General features: G+C 36.8%; 1 protein-coding gene across 3 annotated transcripts; it reads right to left on the reverse strand.

Moving 5' to 3' along the window:
- Window positions 1-278: 278 nt before the first annotated feature.
- Window positions 279-18,345, reverse strand: LOC103500130 (elongator complex protein 5). Of its 3 annotated transcripts, none has more exons than XM_008463338.3 (9): window positions 17,949-18,345; window positions 17,755-17,847; window positions 8,754-8,920; window positions 8,615-8,661; window positions 1,835-1,904; window positions 1,480-1,703; window positions 1,306-1,395; window positions 967-1,042; window positions 279-628 (listed from the first exon to the last, which is right to left on the reverse strand). In XM_008463338.3, exons 1-9 carry the CDS (start codon window positions 18,113-18,115, stop codon window positions 435-437), a joined length of 1,128 nt encoding a protein of 375 aa, XP_008461560.2. In that variant the 5' UTR covers window positions 18,116-18,345; the 3' UTR covers window positions 279-434. The 3 variants fall into 3 exon arrangements, with proteins under 3 accessions (XP_008461560.2, XP_008461558.2, XP_050941734.1); XM_008463336.3 differs by having other exon boundaries at window positions 8,615-8,664; window positions 17,949-18,340; XM_051085777.1 differs by lacking the exon at window positions 8,615-8,661 and having other exon boundaries at window positions 1,480-1,723; window positions 17,949-18,342.
- Window positions 18,346-19,318: the final 973 nt, after the last annotated feature.

The following is a 19,318-nucleotide window of genomic DNA, read 5'->3' on the forward strand; positions in this document are numbered from 1 at the left end:
TGGATTCTTGTGCAATACAAATTCTCATTCTTCCTTATACCAACTATTAGAAGCACGAGCATGAGATTTTGTCAAGCAATTGATGGTTAAGCACAAGCACGATGTGTGATCAAAACCCAGTCACAAATGAATGCTGAGGAGAATTTAATACTTGCTAGTATTTTGATGTAGCCCAGTTTGGGTCATCCATCCTAAAAATCTCTAGTTCTTCCATATTTCTGGATTGATTATGACACCGTAAAAGATTCTAGGTAAACAATGAACAAGGTTAAAAAAAATTGTCCGAAATAGAGGGGAACTTCATTGATTTTTATCATTGTGCTTGAGATGCTACTACTTGACACATCTTTCCACATGAGATTGAACAATTCCAAATGATAATAAACAGGTGCATAAGATACAAAAACATCCTACTTCATGATGAACTGCCAAGATTATATATCTAAATCATCGTCCGGGTCCTCGTCTGAATCTGGCATCTCATCATCTGAATCGCGGAAATATACGATCTCACCTTTTCCCCATCCATCATCATTGCCTTTCTCATTGCTCATGAGAGGTATATTGTCATCTTTGCTTTCAGACAAAGATCGTCGACCATCGTATATTTGTATCGGTTTACCAGTTCCTACAATAAAAACCAAATGTTGTGACAGTGAACAAGAAAAGGCAGCAGTGTCAAAAGAATTTATTCATCTAGATAATATCAACTCCGATCAGAATTTGGTTAAATTATAAATTTCATCCTTGTAGATTGGATAAAGTTAAAATTTAGTCATTGTAGTTAGATAAAGTCTCATAGATAGTTATTATAGTTTGATAAAATCCTCGAGAACTACTTGAGGGTTTTATCAAAACTATTATAGGGACTGAATATTAACTTTTTTTAAATCATAGAGACCAAATTTGTAATTTAACTTCGAATTATTTTGCGAAAAGTAAAGATAGAGAGTCAAAATGTCGAACCTTGATGTTCAAAAGGAAGAACAACTCTGGCCCTGTCATTTAACTCTTTCTCTGACAACTGAAGATTGAACTGCACCTGAGAGAAGAAAGTCATCCATTTATCATTTCTTTATTCATGTAAATTATGAGAGAGAAGTTTCAATGACTATAGTAGCTATGGAAAGATCAGCCTATATCTAGAAATGTTCTTTATGTTTGTCCTTCTAAACTTAGAAGCAGACATAATTTAAGAAGACTCCTAAAGCTATGAAACTCAATTCTGATAAATCCGAACTTTGGATTAAAGAAAAAAGAATTATGAAAATAATTGAAAGAAAGTAAAAGGCACGATAAACCAACCTTCGGTATAAGGACTTGATTGATGACTGCATCTTCAGATGAAATGGATGTAAATTTGATGCCCGCCAGCTCGACATTAAAATCTTCAGACTATAATAGAACATCAAGGATATAAGGACAACCAAAAGTTTCACAAGTAAATACCAAAAGTTTTGCAAAGAGAAGAGAATTTACAATGACTCGAACACGTCCATTTCTTCGTTTAATCCGCACATGAAACCTCCCTTTCGTAGATCTGCGTTCAAGATAGGAATTGTCCACATTGCTTCTGCTCTCATATGGGGGCGGAGTTAATGCCTCAAGTGTGGCCACTATGGAGGACATATATTCCAAAGCAGCTATAACCTTTTCCTCATGAAGGTCTTCATGTACCAACCAAAATGTACTTGAAACCGAATCTACAATTACATGACAACAGCTAAAGGACCAATCAAAATAAGAGCTACTAAGTGAGAATATCAAGCACAACTCATGAGATGTGATTTATTTCAGCATCAGAAATTTTGAGAGGTAATTATTATATCCATACCATTGCTCCGAAGGCTGCTTAACAGACCTGCAAGTGCTGATATAGATGAATGTCTCAACATGTTGGTTACCTGGTAAAATTTCATAAAATTAAATAACGAAAAAATAAAAGCAACAACATCAGATTACGAATTAATAAAAAAATAAAAAATAAAAAATGAGCAAAAATCTACCGAACAGATATACAACTTGTGAAACTAATACCTAGAGAAATCTGACGAGACGGAACTAAAAATGAAAACAACTCAACAGATTATTCACATTGTTTATTATTAAAAGTGGTAAAGAAAATAGACACCGAGTTATGTGGAAATCCAAGTACTGTGAGAAAAACCACGATCTAACTTTCTTATTAATGTCTCTTATTAACAAAAGATACAAAGGGAAAATAAATAGACAACAAGCTTATGATAAAAGAGGAAAGGAAATTAGGTTAAACCCTTGCTTGGGCCAAGCCCAATAATTCTAACACTCTCCCTCAAGCTGAAGATGTAAATATTAATGAAACACAACTTGCTAACCCATTAGTCAGAGCTCTGTTTGAGAAGCCCCTTGGTAAGAACATCAACAACCTATTGGCTCGAGGGGATGTAAAGAATGCATATGCTACCATCGTCCAGTCTTTCTTTAATGAAATGTCAATCAATCTCCACATGTTTAGTGCTATCATGTTGAACTAGATTGTTGGCGATGCTAATAGCTGTCTTATTATCACAAAATAATTCCATTGGCACCTCATAGTCCTAAAGAAGGTAGGACAAAACTTTCTGAAGCCAAATTTCCTCACATATCCCCAAACTCATAGCCCTCTACTCAACTTCAGCACTACTTCTAGTTAAAATCCCTTGTTCTTTACTCCTCCATGTTAAGAGATTGCCCATACGAAATTATAGTAACCAAAAGTGAATTTCTTGTTAACAACAGACTCTGCCAAGTCAAATCAGTATAGGCTTCAATAACTCTCTTTTCGGTATTCCTGGACATCAACCCTTTACCAGTAGTTGTTTTTAAGTACCTTAGGATTCTATTAATTGTCTCCATATGTTCTTCATAGAAAGCTTGCATAAACTAGCTAGCGACACTCACAACATAGGAGATATCTGGTCAAGTATGTGACAAGTAAATCAACTTTCCTACAAGACGTTGATATTTTTCTCTATCAACTAGAACTTTATCACCTGGATTTCCCAGTTTACCGTTAAATTCAATAGGGGTATCAGCAGAACAACATCCCAACATACCTATCTCAATCAACAAATCAAAGGTATAATTCCTCTAAGGTACGAAGATACCTTCTTTTGATCTAGCTACCTCCATCCCAAGGAAATACTTCAGATTCTCCAAGTCTTTAATTTCAAACTTATTGCCCATCACTTTTTGTTGGATCATCTCAGCGGTGTCATCCCCAAATAAAACAATGTCATCAACCTAAACAATCAACAAGGCGATCTTCCCAGCCTTGGAGAATTTTGAGCCTTGGAGAATTTTGTAAACAAAGTGTGATCAGAGTGCACCTGACTGTAACCTTAGGACTTGCAAAGGTAGTAAATCTATCAAACCATGCTCTCAGTGAATGTTTTAGTCCATATAAGGATTTCTAAAGTTTGCAAATCCAATGATCAAACTAGGCTTCAAACCCTAGAGGGGGCTCATATAGACTTCCTCTTCCAAGTCTTCATTCAAGGACGTATTCTTAACATCTAGCTGATACAAAAGCCAGTCTTTATCCACAGCAACAGATAACAGGATTCTAACAGTATTTGGTTTTGCAACTGGGAAAAAGTTTCGAAGTAATCGACACCATACGTCTGAGTAAATCCTTTTGTAACTAACTTGGTCTTGTGTCTGTCAAGAGTTCCATCTGCCTCGTATTTGAGTGTGAACACCCATTTACATCCCACGGTTTTATGACCCTTGGAGAAAGTACAAATCTCCCAAGTATTATTCTTTTCAAGAGATCTCATCTCTTCCATAAAAGTTTTTTACACTCACAGCATCCTAAATCAATGTGGATAATTTTAGGTACCAAAGGCTGGCTGTGAAGGCTCTGGACTGTGGTGGTAGACTCTCATAGGAAACATAGTTACAAATTGGGTGTTTTTTGCAAGACCTGGTACCTTTCCTCAACACAATAGGAATGTCAAGAGATGGATAGTACTCATCTAGATTACCTTAATGATCCTGTTCAGCCTCATTACCACTAATTTCTGCTCTAACATCGGTCTCATCAATACTATCCTTTCCTCCCATATCATCAGGAATAGCAATATCGGACCTGTCATTCTCACTTATTTTACTCTTAACACACGAGTCGATATAACTAGCCATACCTTGATCTCATGGAGATTCAGAGTCTTGACCGAAGCAAGCTAATCAGTAGGGGACTCTATTTCCTTTCTAAGATTCCTCTAATAGTAGGTTTTCCAGGGACTAAGGCATACTTGACAGAGCAATGGCACTCTGGCTCCTAGAGTGGAAGGTGGACTAGGAATGGCCTGGTTACCATAAGGCCAAATGGTTGAGGTTCCAGCATACTCACTCATATAAGCACGCCTTGAATTCTATTTATTATTTGAGGAACGTTTCTTACCTTCTAAAGGACGACCATGAAGATTCCAACACTGATCCTTAGTGTGTCACTTTTCTTGCAATGCTCACAGATAGGGATATGTTTCCTGTTGTTCTTCTCACTATCATGGGTAGGGCGTCTAGCACCGAAAGTAGCGGAGTCAGTAGCAGGAGTAGTCAGAACATTCATGGCACTCGTATGGTCTTCTTCAAGACAAACTTCATAAAACACTTCCATTAAGGAGGAAAAGGTCTCTACCTAGTATACAACCACAAACAATGTCAAACTTAAGGTTGAGACCTACAAGGAAATCATAAATTCAATAAGCTTCTTTGAGTCTAGCATACCGTATGCCATCATTCGAAGTATCTCATATTGTCTCTCTGCACAGGTCCATCTCTTGCTAGAGTAGGGAAAGTTTATTGAAGCAGGAGATAACACCTAGATTTCCTTGCTTGCAATCATGGACTTGTTTCCTCAGTGTATATGATAGGCATTCTGACACTTCAAATAGAGTTTCTAATGTCCCATAGATCTTTCGCAGTTGCATAAAGTAGAGGCTTGCCAATTTGTGCATACTATTAATCAATATGGATCGAATAAGAGAGTCCTCTCCTTTCCAAAAATGTTTCTGGACATCACCATGTAGGGGGCGAGGAGTCTCCCCAGTCAGAAAACCGAATTGGTGACGTCCCTCAAGAAACATTTTGACCGTTTGAGACCAGCAAAAATAGTTCTGGCCATTCAACTTCTCTCCTGGAAAGACACCTGTACATGGTGGCAAAGAACTAGTTATATAATTCAAGGACAATGTAGGAAACGAAGTTATCAGGTTCTTTGAATACATCGGCAAGTCAGTTGGTTTGGATTGTGTTGAAGATTCACCAACTTCAAACCCAGATTTATTATCAAGTTGATCAATCCCGGTACCATGAAAGTGCGGTTGCTATAAAGGATCAAAAAGCAATGGTGCGTGAAAAGAGGGCAGCATTGGTGCATGGATGTGCAAGTGGACAGAGGGCCACGGTCGAGAGTAGTTCAGCTGAGCTGCAGAGACTAAGGACGACAGCACGTGAGAGTAAGCACTTGGAAGCGATAGCGTGATGTAGCCTAGTAACCTCAAGGAGAAATCCTCCAAGAACCAAGAATGTAAATCTTTTATTAGAATGATTAATGCGTTTCATACAAGAGGAGAAACTCCTATTTATAAAGTTCTATTACAATTGGGGGTAAAAAGGGAATTAACCTAGAATATTACCTAATTACCCAATTAACCCTTAGTCTTCTTACATCATTCTACCCCTCTAAAAAGAAAACTCGTCCCAAGTTTGAAAAAGAAGAAATCTATGAAGCAAAAAAGAAAAAAAAAATGAAATAAACTTGTTCAACGGAGTATGACCAAACCTCCTACATTTTGAACAAAATATTATGATTGAAGGGATAAAATCGAAAGAAAAAATCAAATATGGCCACTAAAAGATGAACTTCTCCATTGGTCGTAAACTTGGAAAAGATGTTTACTTCAATCTCACTCAAAACCATATTCAAGGAACAAATTTCAAAAGAATCAGCTTTGAAGATAATTCTTCAAGAATCACATTTTCTTTATCATTCACTTCAAGTTCTTTGACAATTTGAAGATTCATTTCCACCGCAACCAATGTGTCGTTCTTGTTCGATTTTTGCTCGGTGTTCGATACTTCTTTTTCATCTTCTCCGTTGGATTTTTCTTCACTTGAGACCATTTTCAAACTCTTGCTCTTCAATTTTATCTTCAAGATTTTTTATTTGAAAATTTTCCAACTGTGACTCCTTTGTTTTTTCTTTCGTATATGAAACAAATTCGTTCTTGAACTCTTGATGAATTGATAGTTGAGTCATTTCTCCCAATGAATGTTGAATTTCTTTTATTGTTTTCTTTATTTCTTCCAACGTTGCAAGATCGAAGTAGTGCTTTTGTTGAATTCTTGAATGTGTTGCAATCTGATAGCGGGTATAAGACTCATCCATTGATTTTCTTGAATAAATCTTTCTTGATCGTGTTTCATAACCAAAAGAGTAATTTTGAGTCTTGGATGTTCTTCTTGGATGGTAAAAATTCATTCTTGATGATTCTTGACGATTCTTTAATTCATCCAACTTCCAATCTTTATATCGATTTCTTGAAAAATAGGTTTGACTGGATCGTTGGGCCATTTTTTGGTATTGTCGCCTTCTTATTCTGTCCCAAACTGCCTTAGAAAAATTATCGAAGTCACTAGAATCACTAGAATCAAATTCCCAATTTGGATAATGATGGTTCTTTGAGAAAATCGAGCATGACCAAAATTGGAATGTTGAAATTCTTCTTCTGAATCACTTGAATCAGAACTCCAACATTGTTTATGGAAGTAAAATTGATTTTCTTGTCTACTGTTGGTTTTTTCTTGGGCATCTTCTTTGATCGATAGAAGTCCATTCTTAAAAAATCTTGAAAAATGTTTGGTCTCTTCTTTCTTTATTGGAATTTCAAGGGTTCTCTCTAATTACATGTGTTGTTTGGAAACAAGCACAATACTCAAAGCTCCCTCTCGTGATCGACGTCAACAAGAGTTTTCCGGTCTTCCACGGCGGTAGTCAACGTTGGCCCAAACCTTTGCTCTAATACCAATTTTATGTAGCCTAGTAACCTCAAGGAGAAATCTTCCAAGAACCAAGAATGTAGATCTTTTATTAAAATGATTAATGTGTTTCATACAAGAGGAGAAACTCCTACTTATAGAGTTCTATTACAATTGGGGGATAAAAAGGGAATTAACCTAAAATATTACCTAATTACCCAATTAACCCTTAGTCTTCTTACATCACAGCGCATAGGCGGACAGGTGTGGCGCATGCAGCTCTTTCCCTCCACTAGACGGCATGGCTGACTTCGAGGGTGGGCCCATTGTGATAACCGGTGGCTTCTAAAGCTAGTGGAGCAACTTTTCCATGGTGGTGGCGACGGCAGCATCCACGGTGGCGCTGATCCCGACAATCGTGGTAGCTGTCTTGTCTATCTCTGTTTGGGTTTCATCAACAATCGTGGTAGCTGTCTTGTCTATCTCTGTTTGGGTTTCATCAACAATCGTGTCTAGGGTTTCGTCTTTACCCTGCTCATATACCATATTAAAAGCAGTAAAGAAAATAGATACCGAGTTATGTGGAAATCCAAGTACCAGAAGAAAAACCACGATCTGACTTTTTTATTAATTTCTCTTATTAACAAAAAAAACACAACATGTTTGTGTTAAAAGAGGAAAGAAAATTAGGTTAAATCCTTCCTTGGGCCAAGGTCACTAATTCTAACTATTAAATCACTTATTCAACCAAAAGCTTAAACTAGTGGTTGAAGGCAAATTTAATTATATATCACAAACACCCTTCACTTGTAGGCTTGAAAGGCTTGAAATATTTGAAAGGCACAACAAGTGGAAATCATTTTTAATTGGGGAGGAAACAACAATGCAGGGTTTAAACATAGGACCTCCCCAGATCACCTGCTCAGATACTATATTAAATCACTAATTCAACCAAAAGCTTAAGTTGATGGTTGAAGACAAATTTAATTATATATCACTAACCCTAACATTTATACTAATACTAACACTTATATTTCTTACTTCCCACAAAGAAAGTATCATCATTCAACACACAATCTAGAAAGGAGAATACTATTTGATAGTCTTAAAATTTAACTTGATTGTGTTTTGGGCTGGATGTTTTGATTGAGCATTTCCAAAACGACTTGTAAAGCCAAACTCATTTCGTTCCCACAATTTTCAATCCAAACCTCTTTTCCACTGTTTTTAAACTTTATGATTTCATTTCTGTTCCACCCTTTATTTCTCACAAATTCCACCCACCCCTTAAATTTCCACTAATCCCGATTATTCCACTCCCAAACAGCCTCTAATAGTCTAAAGTTCTTATCGATAAAAACCCCAAAGTTTAGGGGTATAATTGATATTTGACCTAATAAACGTCTTAACTATATTCAACAAGTAATATGTAGGAGAAACGAAATATTCGTAATTGTTTGAGAAAGGGAAATACTCCTCGACAGCTTGATATCCTTATTATTTTTAATGGGTAATATGCACAAGAAAAGAAATTAGAAGGACGGTATAAGAAATTGTGGGAGGTAATTGGCACATCTAAAACATCGCATGTCATGAAAGAGAGAGTCCATACAGAGTCTACGGCAACACAAAAGCGTACAGTTCCTTCTCCAACAAATCCTGCTAGAAAATTCAAAATTGAATTTTAACTTGTAACCTTTTCCTAAGCCAAAAATCATAAACTATACTCAAAATTAAGATCATAGTCACACCTTTTCCGAGTGTAATAATTGAAGAGAAAAGTTTATCCATATCCCCCACATTTGTACAAAGATGAGATAAATTTGAAACTTCTTGGTCGACATTTGAAACGTTTTCACCCTCCATAAACCGCTGCTTCCAACCAAGAGGATCTGTATAACAGTCCAAAATTTGAATCCTATAACACAAATAAGGTCAAATGAACTTGCACATAAAAATTATTAGTAAAGAGAAATAATGGATATGAAATGTGAAGGTATATTATTTTTTCCAATGATAAATTCCATTTAATTAATTTTCAGAATATCAAGATTCATAGCATCTCTCTTGGTGAGGAACAAAAGTTGTTGCTACTCTGTGGTGTCAGTTTCACCTCGATTGATTAATATTGAGATAATCTACTTGTTGAGTCACATGCTAATTTCCAATCATGAAAGTTAGAGAAAACGTTACGACTATATTTTTAAAAATTAAATGTACAATAAAGTATCATCTGAGCTTTTGGATAACTCACTTGCACCAGTCAATCAGCCATTATAATTTGGGTCTCGTGACCACTCATTTGTTCAAGAGATTGTTCAGATTGTCTCATACCACATGAAGAAGCACTTTTGCAACCTTTTTGTCGATATCATTTTGCTCTTAATTAATTAGTTATTTCTTTGCATTAATTCCTTCACATTACCACCGCTACAAAATCAGGTTCTCTCACCACTATTACAGTCCAAATAAACAAACTACTAAATCACCAACTAAATGTAGGAACCATTTGCCGAGCTCGTTCCTGCAAGCATTAATCTACCAAAAAAGAAGGTGAACTCCCAAGGCCATGTTTGAAAACCATTTGGTTTTTTGAAAATTAAGCTTATAAAAGCTACTTCCACTAAGTTCCTATGTTTCGTTACCCACTTTGTTCCAAAGTTTCCAAAAACCATGCAAATTTTTTAAAACTGAAAAAGATTAGTTTCAGTTTTGTTCTTTGTAATTCGACAAAGAACTCAAACATGAAATCAATAGAAATGAAAATCAGAGGAAACAAACGTAAATTTAAAGAAAAGCGCCCTGTAAATATAAGTTAACAACCTGCGACTCATTGTAAGGAAGAATTGTAAAACTATCTATGCAAACAAGTTATCACACTATGCCATGTTGCCATTGGGTCACTATTAAAAGTAGAGACAAAGAACACACAAATTTACGTGGAAACTCGAGTACCAGAAGAAAAACCACGAGATTTTTCTTCTTATCATTTTTGATAATCATAAAGGTACAAAAGAGGGAAATTTATAGTCTAACATAAGCCTAATTAAAAAAATAAAAAATTAGGTAAATCTTAACTACCCATGGTTTTCGTCAAGGCCCAAGCCCACTATTTCTAACACTCCCCCTCAAGTTGGGACGTATATATCAATGAAACCCAACTAGCAAACACAAAAGTCAAAGTTCTAGCTGAGAAGTCCATTGGTGAAAACATCAGAAACCTGTTGGCTCGAAGGAATGTACAGAATGCATATGCTATCATTGTCCAGCCTTTCTTTGATGAAATGTCGATCAATCTCAACATGTTTAGATCTATCATGTTGAACTGGATTGTTGGCAATGCTAATGGTTGCCTTGTTATCACATAATAATTTCATTGGTATCTCACAATTCTGACGAAGATCCGACAAAGCTTTCTGGAGCCAAATTTCCTCACATATCCTCAAACTCATAGCCCTATACTCGGCCGCTTCTGGCCACACCCCTTGCTTCTTACTCCTCCAAGCTACAAGATTGCTCCATACAAAGGTACAATAACCGGAGGTACATTTTTTGTCAACAGTAGACCCTGCCCAGTTTGAATCAATATAAGTCTCAATAGGTTTCCTGTTCGTCTTTCTGAACATCAATCGTTTACCGGGAGTCGTTTTTAAGTATCTCAGTATTTTGTTTACTAGGAGCCTGCAAGAGCTGGCTCATAGCACACATAGCAACGGAAATATTTGGTCGAGTATGAGACAAGTAAATCAACTTACCCACGAGGTGCGGATATTGTTCTTTATCAATTGGAACTTTATTATCTGAATTTCCCAGTTTACAGTTGAATTCAATAGAAGTATCAACAGAACGACACCCCAGCATACCTATCTCGGTCTACAAATTAAGGGTATACTTCCTCTGAGCTACGGAAATACCTTCTTTAGATCTAGCTACCTCCATACCAAGGAAATATTTCAAATTTCCCAAGTCTTTGATTTCAAACTCATCACCCATCCTCTTTTTCAATTGGATGATTTCAGCGTAGTTGTCCCTAGATAGAACGATGTCAACATAAACAACCAATACTACAGCCTTCCCAGCCTTGGAGACCTTTGTAAACAAGTATGGTTAGAATGCCCTGATTATACCCTAGAGACTTAACAAAGGTAGTAAACCTATCAAACTAGGTGACTGTTTCAGACCCATATAAAGATTTTTTAAGTTTACACACTTGATGACTAAACTGAGCTACAAACCCTGGGGGAGGGCTCATGTAGACTTCCTCCTCTAGGTTCCCATTTAGGAACGCATTCTTAACATCTAGCTGATAAATAGGCCAGTCTTTGTTCACAGTAACAGATAGCAGGACTCTGACAGTATTTAGTTTAGCAACTGGGGAAAAAGTTTTTGAATAATCAACATCATAGGTCTGAGTAAATCCTTTTGCAACTAAGCTCGCCTTGTGTCTGCCAAGGGTTCCATTTGCCATGTATTTGAGAGTGAACACCCATTTGCATCCCACAGTTTTATATCTCTTAGGTAGAGCGTCAATCTCTCAAGTCTTGTTCTTTTCAAGGGTCCTCATCTCTTCATGACAATATTTTTCCACTCAAGACATTTTAAAGCAATGTGGATACTTTTTGTATCACGATAGAGTTAAGACTAGTTGTAAAGGCTCTGAACTGAAGAGATAGGCTTTCATAAGAAACATAGTTAGCAATAGAGTGCTTAGTGCAGGACCTAGTACCCTTCCTTAGTACAATAGGCAAATCAAGAGACATATCATATTTACTAATAGTTTCCAGACGACCCTCCCTAATTTTATTTTTAGTAACTCTTGCAATAACCTTATTTTCATCATTACTACCCTTTGCATCCAGGATGACCTCATTATCAATATTACCCTGTACACCTATATTTTCAAAAATAGATGGATCAGACCTGTCACTTTCACTCATTTTACTATCAATATGTGAGTCAATAGAACCAGTCATACCTTGATGTTATAAAGGTTCAAAATCTTGGACCGAAGCCGACTAATTAGCAAGAGACCCAACTTCCTTTCTAAGATTCCTTCTATAGTAGGTTTTCCAAGAAACTTGGTTCGTAGGTAGGACTGTGTAGTGAGGATCTGGGCTTTACATGGTAACGATAGTTTTGTTAGGGGGGACTTCTAGTTTTGTCAATATTAATGTTATTACTGTATCTAAAGCTATTTGGCAAAACGTTCGGGCCACCTATCTTTAAAAACTTTAAACTCTATACTTAAAGGATTGTAATTTGCTTGTTAATGATAAATAAGAAATCGTTTTTTGTGATTCATGTCAATTGGGTAAGTCCCACAATTTTCCTTTCTTTGCTTCTCAATCTCGAGCAATTGGTTCATTTGATCTTATTTACACTAACTTGTGAGGCCCCTGTTCTGGTTATATCATCTTATGGGTGTCAATATTACATACTATTTTAGGATGACTTTAACAGATATAATTTGACTTATCCTCTAAAAATGAAGAGTGTTGCCTTTGATGCTTTTAAAATTTTGTTGCATATGTTAAAACTCAGTTCAATAAATCTATTAAAGCTCTCCAACTGAATAATGGAGAAGAATGCATGAAGATTCATCGTTTATGTATCTCTATGGGTATTATTTCAAGATTTCCTTAACCATATAGAACAGCCCAAAACAGCCATGTTAGACCATATGGTGGAGACAAGTCTTACACACTTGGCTCAAGCTAAAATTACCTTAAAATTTCTGGTGAGATGTGTTTCTTACGGCTACAATTCTTATTGATTGCATGCCTCTACCAGTGTTGGAAGGTAAGTCTCCTCTTGAAATTTTGTTCAAACACAAACTAAATTTTTCCGATTTGAAGGTTTTCAGTTATGCGTGCTTCGCTTATGGCCTATCAGAATAATAAATTTCAATTCCACTCTAAGAAGTGCGTTCATCTTGGCCCAAGCCTAGTTAACAAAGAGTTTAAATATTTAACCAAAGCAAGCCAAATTATTATGCCCGTCATGTCCAGTTTAATGAAAATGAATTTCATTTTGCTCAGACTTTCAATCAGGCCCCGTCATCACTTTCTCAAAGTTCACAAACCAACTCCACCTCTCAATTCGAGTTTTCTTTCCAACATGAGGTAAGTTCTCTCTCTCCCTTTCTCTCCTTCCTCTCTCCTCTCTCATTTGTCTCCTCCTTTTCCCCTTCTTCGACTATCCCTTCTCCCGACGGCAACATGGAAGTGAAGAGCTATAAACTTGTTGAGTCCTTCTACTGCATTTGGTTCGACAAGGGATATTTTAACATCGAAGACGTTGATTTTCAAAGAACCAACTAAGATGGTTTATCATCGCTATATTGGATTCAGTCCAATATGAGGAACATAGCTTCTTTCTTAAAAACAGCAAAAACGTATATGGTGCTACAAGACTCATAGAGTTCAGAGCTCCTTCTGGATGAACAGTCAGATATGTTGCTCGAAATTCTTCTAGGTTTCAATCCTTCGTGCACGTATATTCAAGGGGTGAGAAACAAGGATGGGCTTCTTTCTTACAAATGCTGAAAAATGTCTAAGTGAACCACGAATATGGATGATTGTGGCACTCATCTCTTCAACCAGTCTCTCGTTCACATGGAAATCAGTTGAATCAGTCTATTCACCCAGACCTAAGCTACGCATATAAAGTGCCAAACTCAAATTTCTCCCCTGCACAACATATCAAAAAACAGAGTCTGAAGCCAAAGGACTCCATTATCCATTCCTCGGCTCCACCTCCAAAAATCCCAAGTTTGCAACAACAATGAGTTCAAAAATGATGATGTTATTAGAGAGGATTTTCAACGATTTATGGATTTTTAAAAGGTTATTCATTTTTATGACTGGAATGAAATATCTCTATTCTTGGAAGGTGAAAATCATTAACCTTTTGTTCGTGACAAAACAATTTTTAAAGTTAAACAAGGTCACATTGAAGATTTGATCATAACCCGGGGGAAATGGAATGATTATAGGAAGTACCACCTTCTTTTCAAAAAATGGGATGTGATCAAGCACAGCAAGCTGTCTCTCATCAAAGGCTTTGGAGGGTGGCTGTCCATTAAAAACCTTACCTAGACTTATGGAGAAGAGACACTCAAGAAGTTATTGGAGCACATTTTGAGGATTTGGAGAGCATTGCACTTGCCCTCAATCTTATTAACCCCTTGAAAGCCTAAATCCAAATCCAAAAAAACCTATGTGGTTTCTTACCGGCTGCAATAGAGCTGAAAAATGAAAATATCGGCAACTTCTTCCTTAATTTTGGAGATATTGAATCACTTGATACCCCTCATATTGTCAAAAACGGTCTCTTTTCTAGTGACTTTTCTAATCCCATTGATATTTGTAGATTACAATCAGTGGCCATAGATGAAGATGTTATGATTGACATTCCTTCCTCAGAATGGGATTTTCTCAAGGATAATAAGTCATCCCTTTTCAAAAACCCTTTTGAGGCAACCAGAAAGACAGTCACAAAATCAAACTTTAGGCGGCAGGAAAATTTCATATCCATAAGAGCTTCTCCAAAAAAGAACTAGCAGTCAAAGGGTCAGACAACTCCCCTTTTTACAGCAGGCCCCACTGCATTTACAACAGGCCAATCCTCCCCTGTTGATAATCATTTAATGCGAAACTTGAAGACAGCGAGTAAAGACGGCCAGGACGTTAATTATTTGCAAAAAGATCCTGAACCCAACAGTCACACAGCTTTCATCCAACCAAAAAGCTCCTTTGTCTCCCTTAAAATTGCCAAGTGTTCAGCCAACTTTGATAATATCTTTACTGCAAAAACCCCTGGATTCTAGTATGCTGATGGGGCAGACGAAGAGTCAGACAAGATCCCACCACTACAGATTGGCTCCAAAACACCTAGTAGTGATCTCCCATCCAAAGAGAACTCACCACCTAATATTAAAAAAAGAAGTGCTCCAACCAACAAAACCTCCTCATCATCGCTCAAGAATCGTCCTCAGCACTTCAAGGTCTTCCCAAAGTTCTTTAAAAAAGGGTGTACGTCCTTCCGCAATGCCTGGACAGCTTTGCAAACTTAGACTTACTGGAAGAGAGTTGTGTGAAGCTCCTTACTCCTGATTTTACTCGTCACAGATTCGTTAGCTCCTCCCCTACTCCAAAAGTTCATTTTTTCCCATTTAAAATCCCAGGCTCAAATTGTGACTTTGTGCAAGGTATTCCTACCTCAACAATTTCAAGGGCAGTAGATGAAGGGTCTGATAATGGAGATTCAGTGTTCAGTGTCAACAGTGAAGATCTTACCAGAAGACGATTTATGTACAGGGGAAATAGAGGCGTAAAGTGGAGAGGCGGAGGATATAGATTCCCTTGGTTCTGATTTGGCTAATTTGTTTCTCTCACCAGAAAAAAGGGAAAGATATGACCGAAGAAAACAACATTCCTCCCCATCTGATTCAGTTCATTAAAGCTTGTGAAATTAAATTAATCTGAGCTGCCAGAGAAACAGAGTAGTTTTAGCCTGCCTCGAACTATCGGAGATATAACACAGATAGAAGATTTGCCCCATGAAAATACTATCCTGGAACACCAGGGGGATCCTAGATCAGCCTAAACAATTGGCCAAGATTGCTTAAAACACCAATCCAGGTCTAGTCTTGATTCAGGAAACCAAACAAGAGGACATTGACATCAACCTCATCAAAGCACTATGGAGTTCAAAGGGTATTGGATGGAGCTTTCTTGAAGCTCGTGGAAAATGAGGAGGTTTATTGACTATGTGGGACAAAAGCAAACTTTTGTCATTGATGTTTTCAAGGGGGCTTCTCGTTATCAGTTAAATGCAGAACATTTTGTAAATAAGTTGTGCTGGGTAACCAACATATATGGACCAACGGACTACAAAGAGAGGAATTGCATATGGCCAGAGTAACTTTCCCTTAGTGGGTATTGCAAAAGCTTGGTGTTTGGGAGGGGATTTTAATATGACCAGATCAAGAGGAAAGTGCTCTCTAGAAGGAAGATCGACACATGGCATAAGGAAATTCAATAAGTTCATTGATGACCCAAAACTCATTGAAGTTCCTTTATTGAATGAGAAGTTTACATGGTCAAGAGAAGGAAGAACAGCTTCGAGATCCTTGCTGGACATATTTTCAGTTTCTTTTGACCGGGACAAGGCATTTGCAAACACAAGAGTAAACCGACAAGTAAGGATATTCACAAACCACTTCCCTAATTTACTAGAAGCAGGGGCTTTCGAATGGGGGCCTTCCCCCTTCAGATTTTGTAACAGCTGGTTGTTTGACAAGCATTGTTGCCAAATGATTGAAAACTCTTTATCCTTGAGCACTCTGCTGGGATGGATGGCCTTTGCACCATCGAATAAACTCCAGAGCATCATGGACCAGCTCAAGACTTGGCACTTAGATCACAAAAAGGAACAGAATTGTCAGGAAGAAACCCTTTTAAAAGCCATCGCAAGAAGAAAGCACGTACGATCAACCAGAGAGACATCATGGATCAACTATTGGTTTGTAGTTTCAGGGGATCAGAATAAAAAGCTCACTGCAAAATTCAGTCCACTGAAAATTATGGAAGCTCTAAAATCAATGAGAAGAAAAAAAGCCCCAGGCCCAAATGGGTTCTCAGTAGAATTTTTTACTAAATTATGGTACCTTCTTAAGGATGATATTCTCAAATTATTCAATGAATTCTAGGAGAATGGGAAACTAAATGTGTGCGTAGAGGAGAACTTTATTTGTCTGATCAAGAAAAAGGAAGATGCAATAAAGGTAAGAGACTTTCGACCCATAAGTCTCACTACTTTGCTGTACAAATTGACTACCAAAGTGATTGCCGGAAAATGAAAATAATCACGCCCAGCATATTAACCCCCTCTCAAAATGCCTTTCTGGAAGGCCGCCAAATCTTGGATCCTATTCTTATTGCAAACGAGTCAAGGCAAGGTTGGATTATCAAATTGGACCTTGAAAAGGCATTTGATCGAGTCGATTGGGGGCCTAGGGCTTCTTAGAAAAAGTTTGATCCAAAAGAAATTTGATCTAAGATGGATGTCTCGGGTCATGGGTCGTGTTAAAAACCTAAGAAGCATGGACACTTCAGTTTGGATTGCATGTCCGTATCCAACGCATGTCAGACATTGGACACTCTAACACTTGGTGGACACCTATTAGACGCTTGCTAGTGCAACAAATGTATTAGACATGCATAGAACACTAGTTGAGTTATGAGTAAACTAAAAAGACACATGTATGATAATAATAATAACTTTTGAACATGGAATACATCAAGCTTAAGTCTTTTAAGCAGATAAATGCATAAGTTCATTTACTATGAATTTTCTTTTACTATCAAAATGATATATATATTTTAAAACTAATATTTTAATAAGCGTGTTCTTGCCCCGTCGTGTCCTAGATTTTTAAAATATGGTGAGTCGCCGTGTTTGTGTTGTGTTGTATTCGTGCCTCGTATCCGTGTCCATGCTTCTTAGTTAAAAACCCTCAAGAGATGAGTAACAATTTATTCATTATAATTATGAAATTCTTATGCACTTATTCTTTATTATTTTATTCCAAATTAAAGGGATTTTCTACGTAAGAATTTTACCATATCAATCAATAGAGAAAAGCCAGATAAAACTTCTCTCAAATTTCCAATTTCTTCAAACCCTATTTCTGATAAATTGAACGATTGAAACGGGCGAAAATGCAAAATTTTGTAAGGATAACTTTACCATTTAGCAGACGACCCAACATTCAGCCCTCTCTTCTTCAAGAGCTGGACATAATACGCCGGACTTCGAGAGAACGAAAGTAGAACGAGGCCCCTAAGATCAAAATCAGACCAGCAAAGCAAAACAATCAAAACGACCGGCAAAGCTAAATTTCAATTTCCGAAACAGTATCTCTAAAAGGGAATTGAACTAACCGAGACTGCGATTTACCGGCCAAAATATTGCTCGAGAGCTGCGTCAGAACATGGGAAAATGCATGAAACCCAAATGGGGAATTGATGTTGTCCTTTATGGTGAGAGTAGGGGCGAGCTCTCCCTGTAAAGCACCGTCTCTAAGTGCTCTGCAAATAGATTCCGCCATTACTGGGAAGGATTTGAGAGCTTGAAATCGTGAATTACGAAACAACTTGGACCCTCAATTTGGAACTAGAATAACTGAAAGAAGGTTGTGAAGAAACAAAAGAAGAAATTCAGAAATATAAATGGTGCGATATTATGGAAGGGAATTGTGGACACAGGGGCAGGGGAGAGAGAAGACACTGAAAGTGAGAAAGAAAGAGAGGTTTAGGGTTGAGAGAAACAAAAAGAAAAAAAAATTAAAAAAAAAAAAAGAAGGAAATTATACCGGCAAACGGAAACTTGAAAAAATACAAACGAATATTAGAAATCCTTCTTATTTTTAGAATCTCATTAGGAATTCAACAATGGAATGATATGATTTGAGTTTACATTGATTTGATGGGGGTTTGATGTCGAGTTATTTGGTGGATTTTGTGAGTTCAGGCTTAATTGGTTCATAGGTTAGTACTTTGATCTTAATTATATGAATTTGGGTTGAGTATTTAGATTAAATTAAGTCCCTTTTTTTTCTCCATTGGACTTTAGTTTAAATAATAATATGAGTAACAAGAAGAATAGCAATCCACAACATGACTGTTTTATTTTTAAAAAAATAGCAAAACGAATAAAAAATGCAATGTTTAGGAATTTGCAAAAACGTAAAGTACCTTTATACACATAGAATGCCATCTACTTCGTAACTCTAAAATAAATCATAATTATATTTTAATAACTTCATAAATATAATTATAAATTCACCCGACCAAATCCACCAGATCCTTTATCTCCATTTTCCACCCTCCTTTTTGCAAATCCGATTTCAAGTTACATTCCATTTTCTTTCATCGAGTAAACCCTAAAATTACACCTTGAAGCAATAAACCCCAATCTCCACCCTCATTTTTCCAACTTCATTCTACATTTACATTTGAAGTATCAATTTCATCCTCAACGTCATTTTGCATTTTCAAGAAGAATAATATAAATAAAGTACAGTCTCATTTGAAGCACACACATGCTCATTTCTATTCTCCATCTTCCATTTTTTATCTTCAAGTCTACAACCTACAATCTCAAAAACTTGGGGTTGAAGAACAAAAACACCTTCACTCGAAAGAACAAACAAAGACAATATCTTAGCCTATTTGTTGGAGAGAAAAAAAAAACATAATATTAAATCCTTTTAATTGGATATGATTGACACTAACTTGAAGTCAACACAAAT

The sequence above is a fragment of the Cucumis melo genome, chromosome 6 (assembly GCF_025177605.1).
Source record: "Cucumis melo cultivar AY chromosome 6, USDA_Cmelo_AY_1.0, whole genome shotgun sequence".
Classification (NCBI taxonomy): Eukaryota; Viridiplantae; Streptophyta; class Magnoliopsida; order Cucurbitales; family Cucurbitaceae; genus Cucumis; species Cucumis melo.

What these genes read in the sequence shown, in the direction of transcription:
- LOC103500130 (XM_008463336.3), bottom strand. Translation starts at nt 18,115, where the DNA reads ATGGCGGAATCTATTTGCAGAGCACTTAGAGACGGTGCTTTACAGGGA. An exon ending in GTTGGGTCGTCTGCTAAATG is followed by an intron (nt 8,921 to 17,754) that starts GTAAAGTTATCC and finishes TTTGTGTTATAG; the next exon opens with GATTCAAATTTTGGACTGTT. An exon ending in TCTTCCTTTTGAACATCAAG is followed by an intron (nt 629 to 966) that starts GTTCGACATTTT and finishes TTTTTATTGTAG; the next exon opens with GAACTGGTAAACCGATACAA.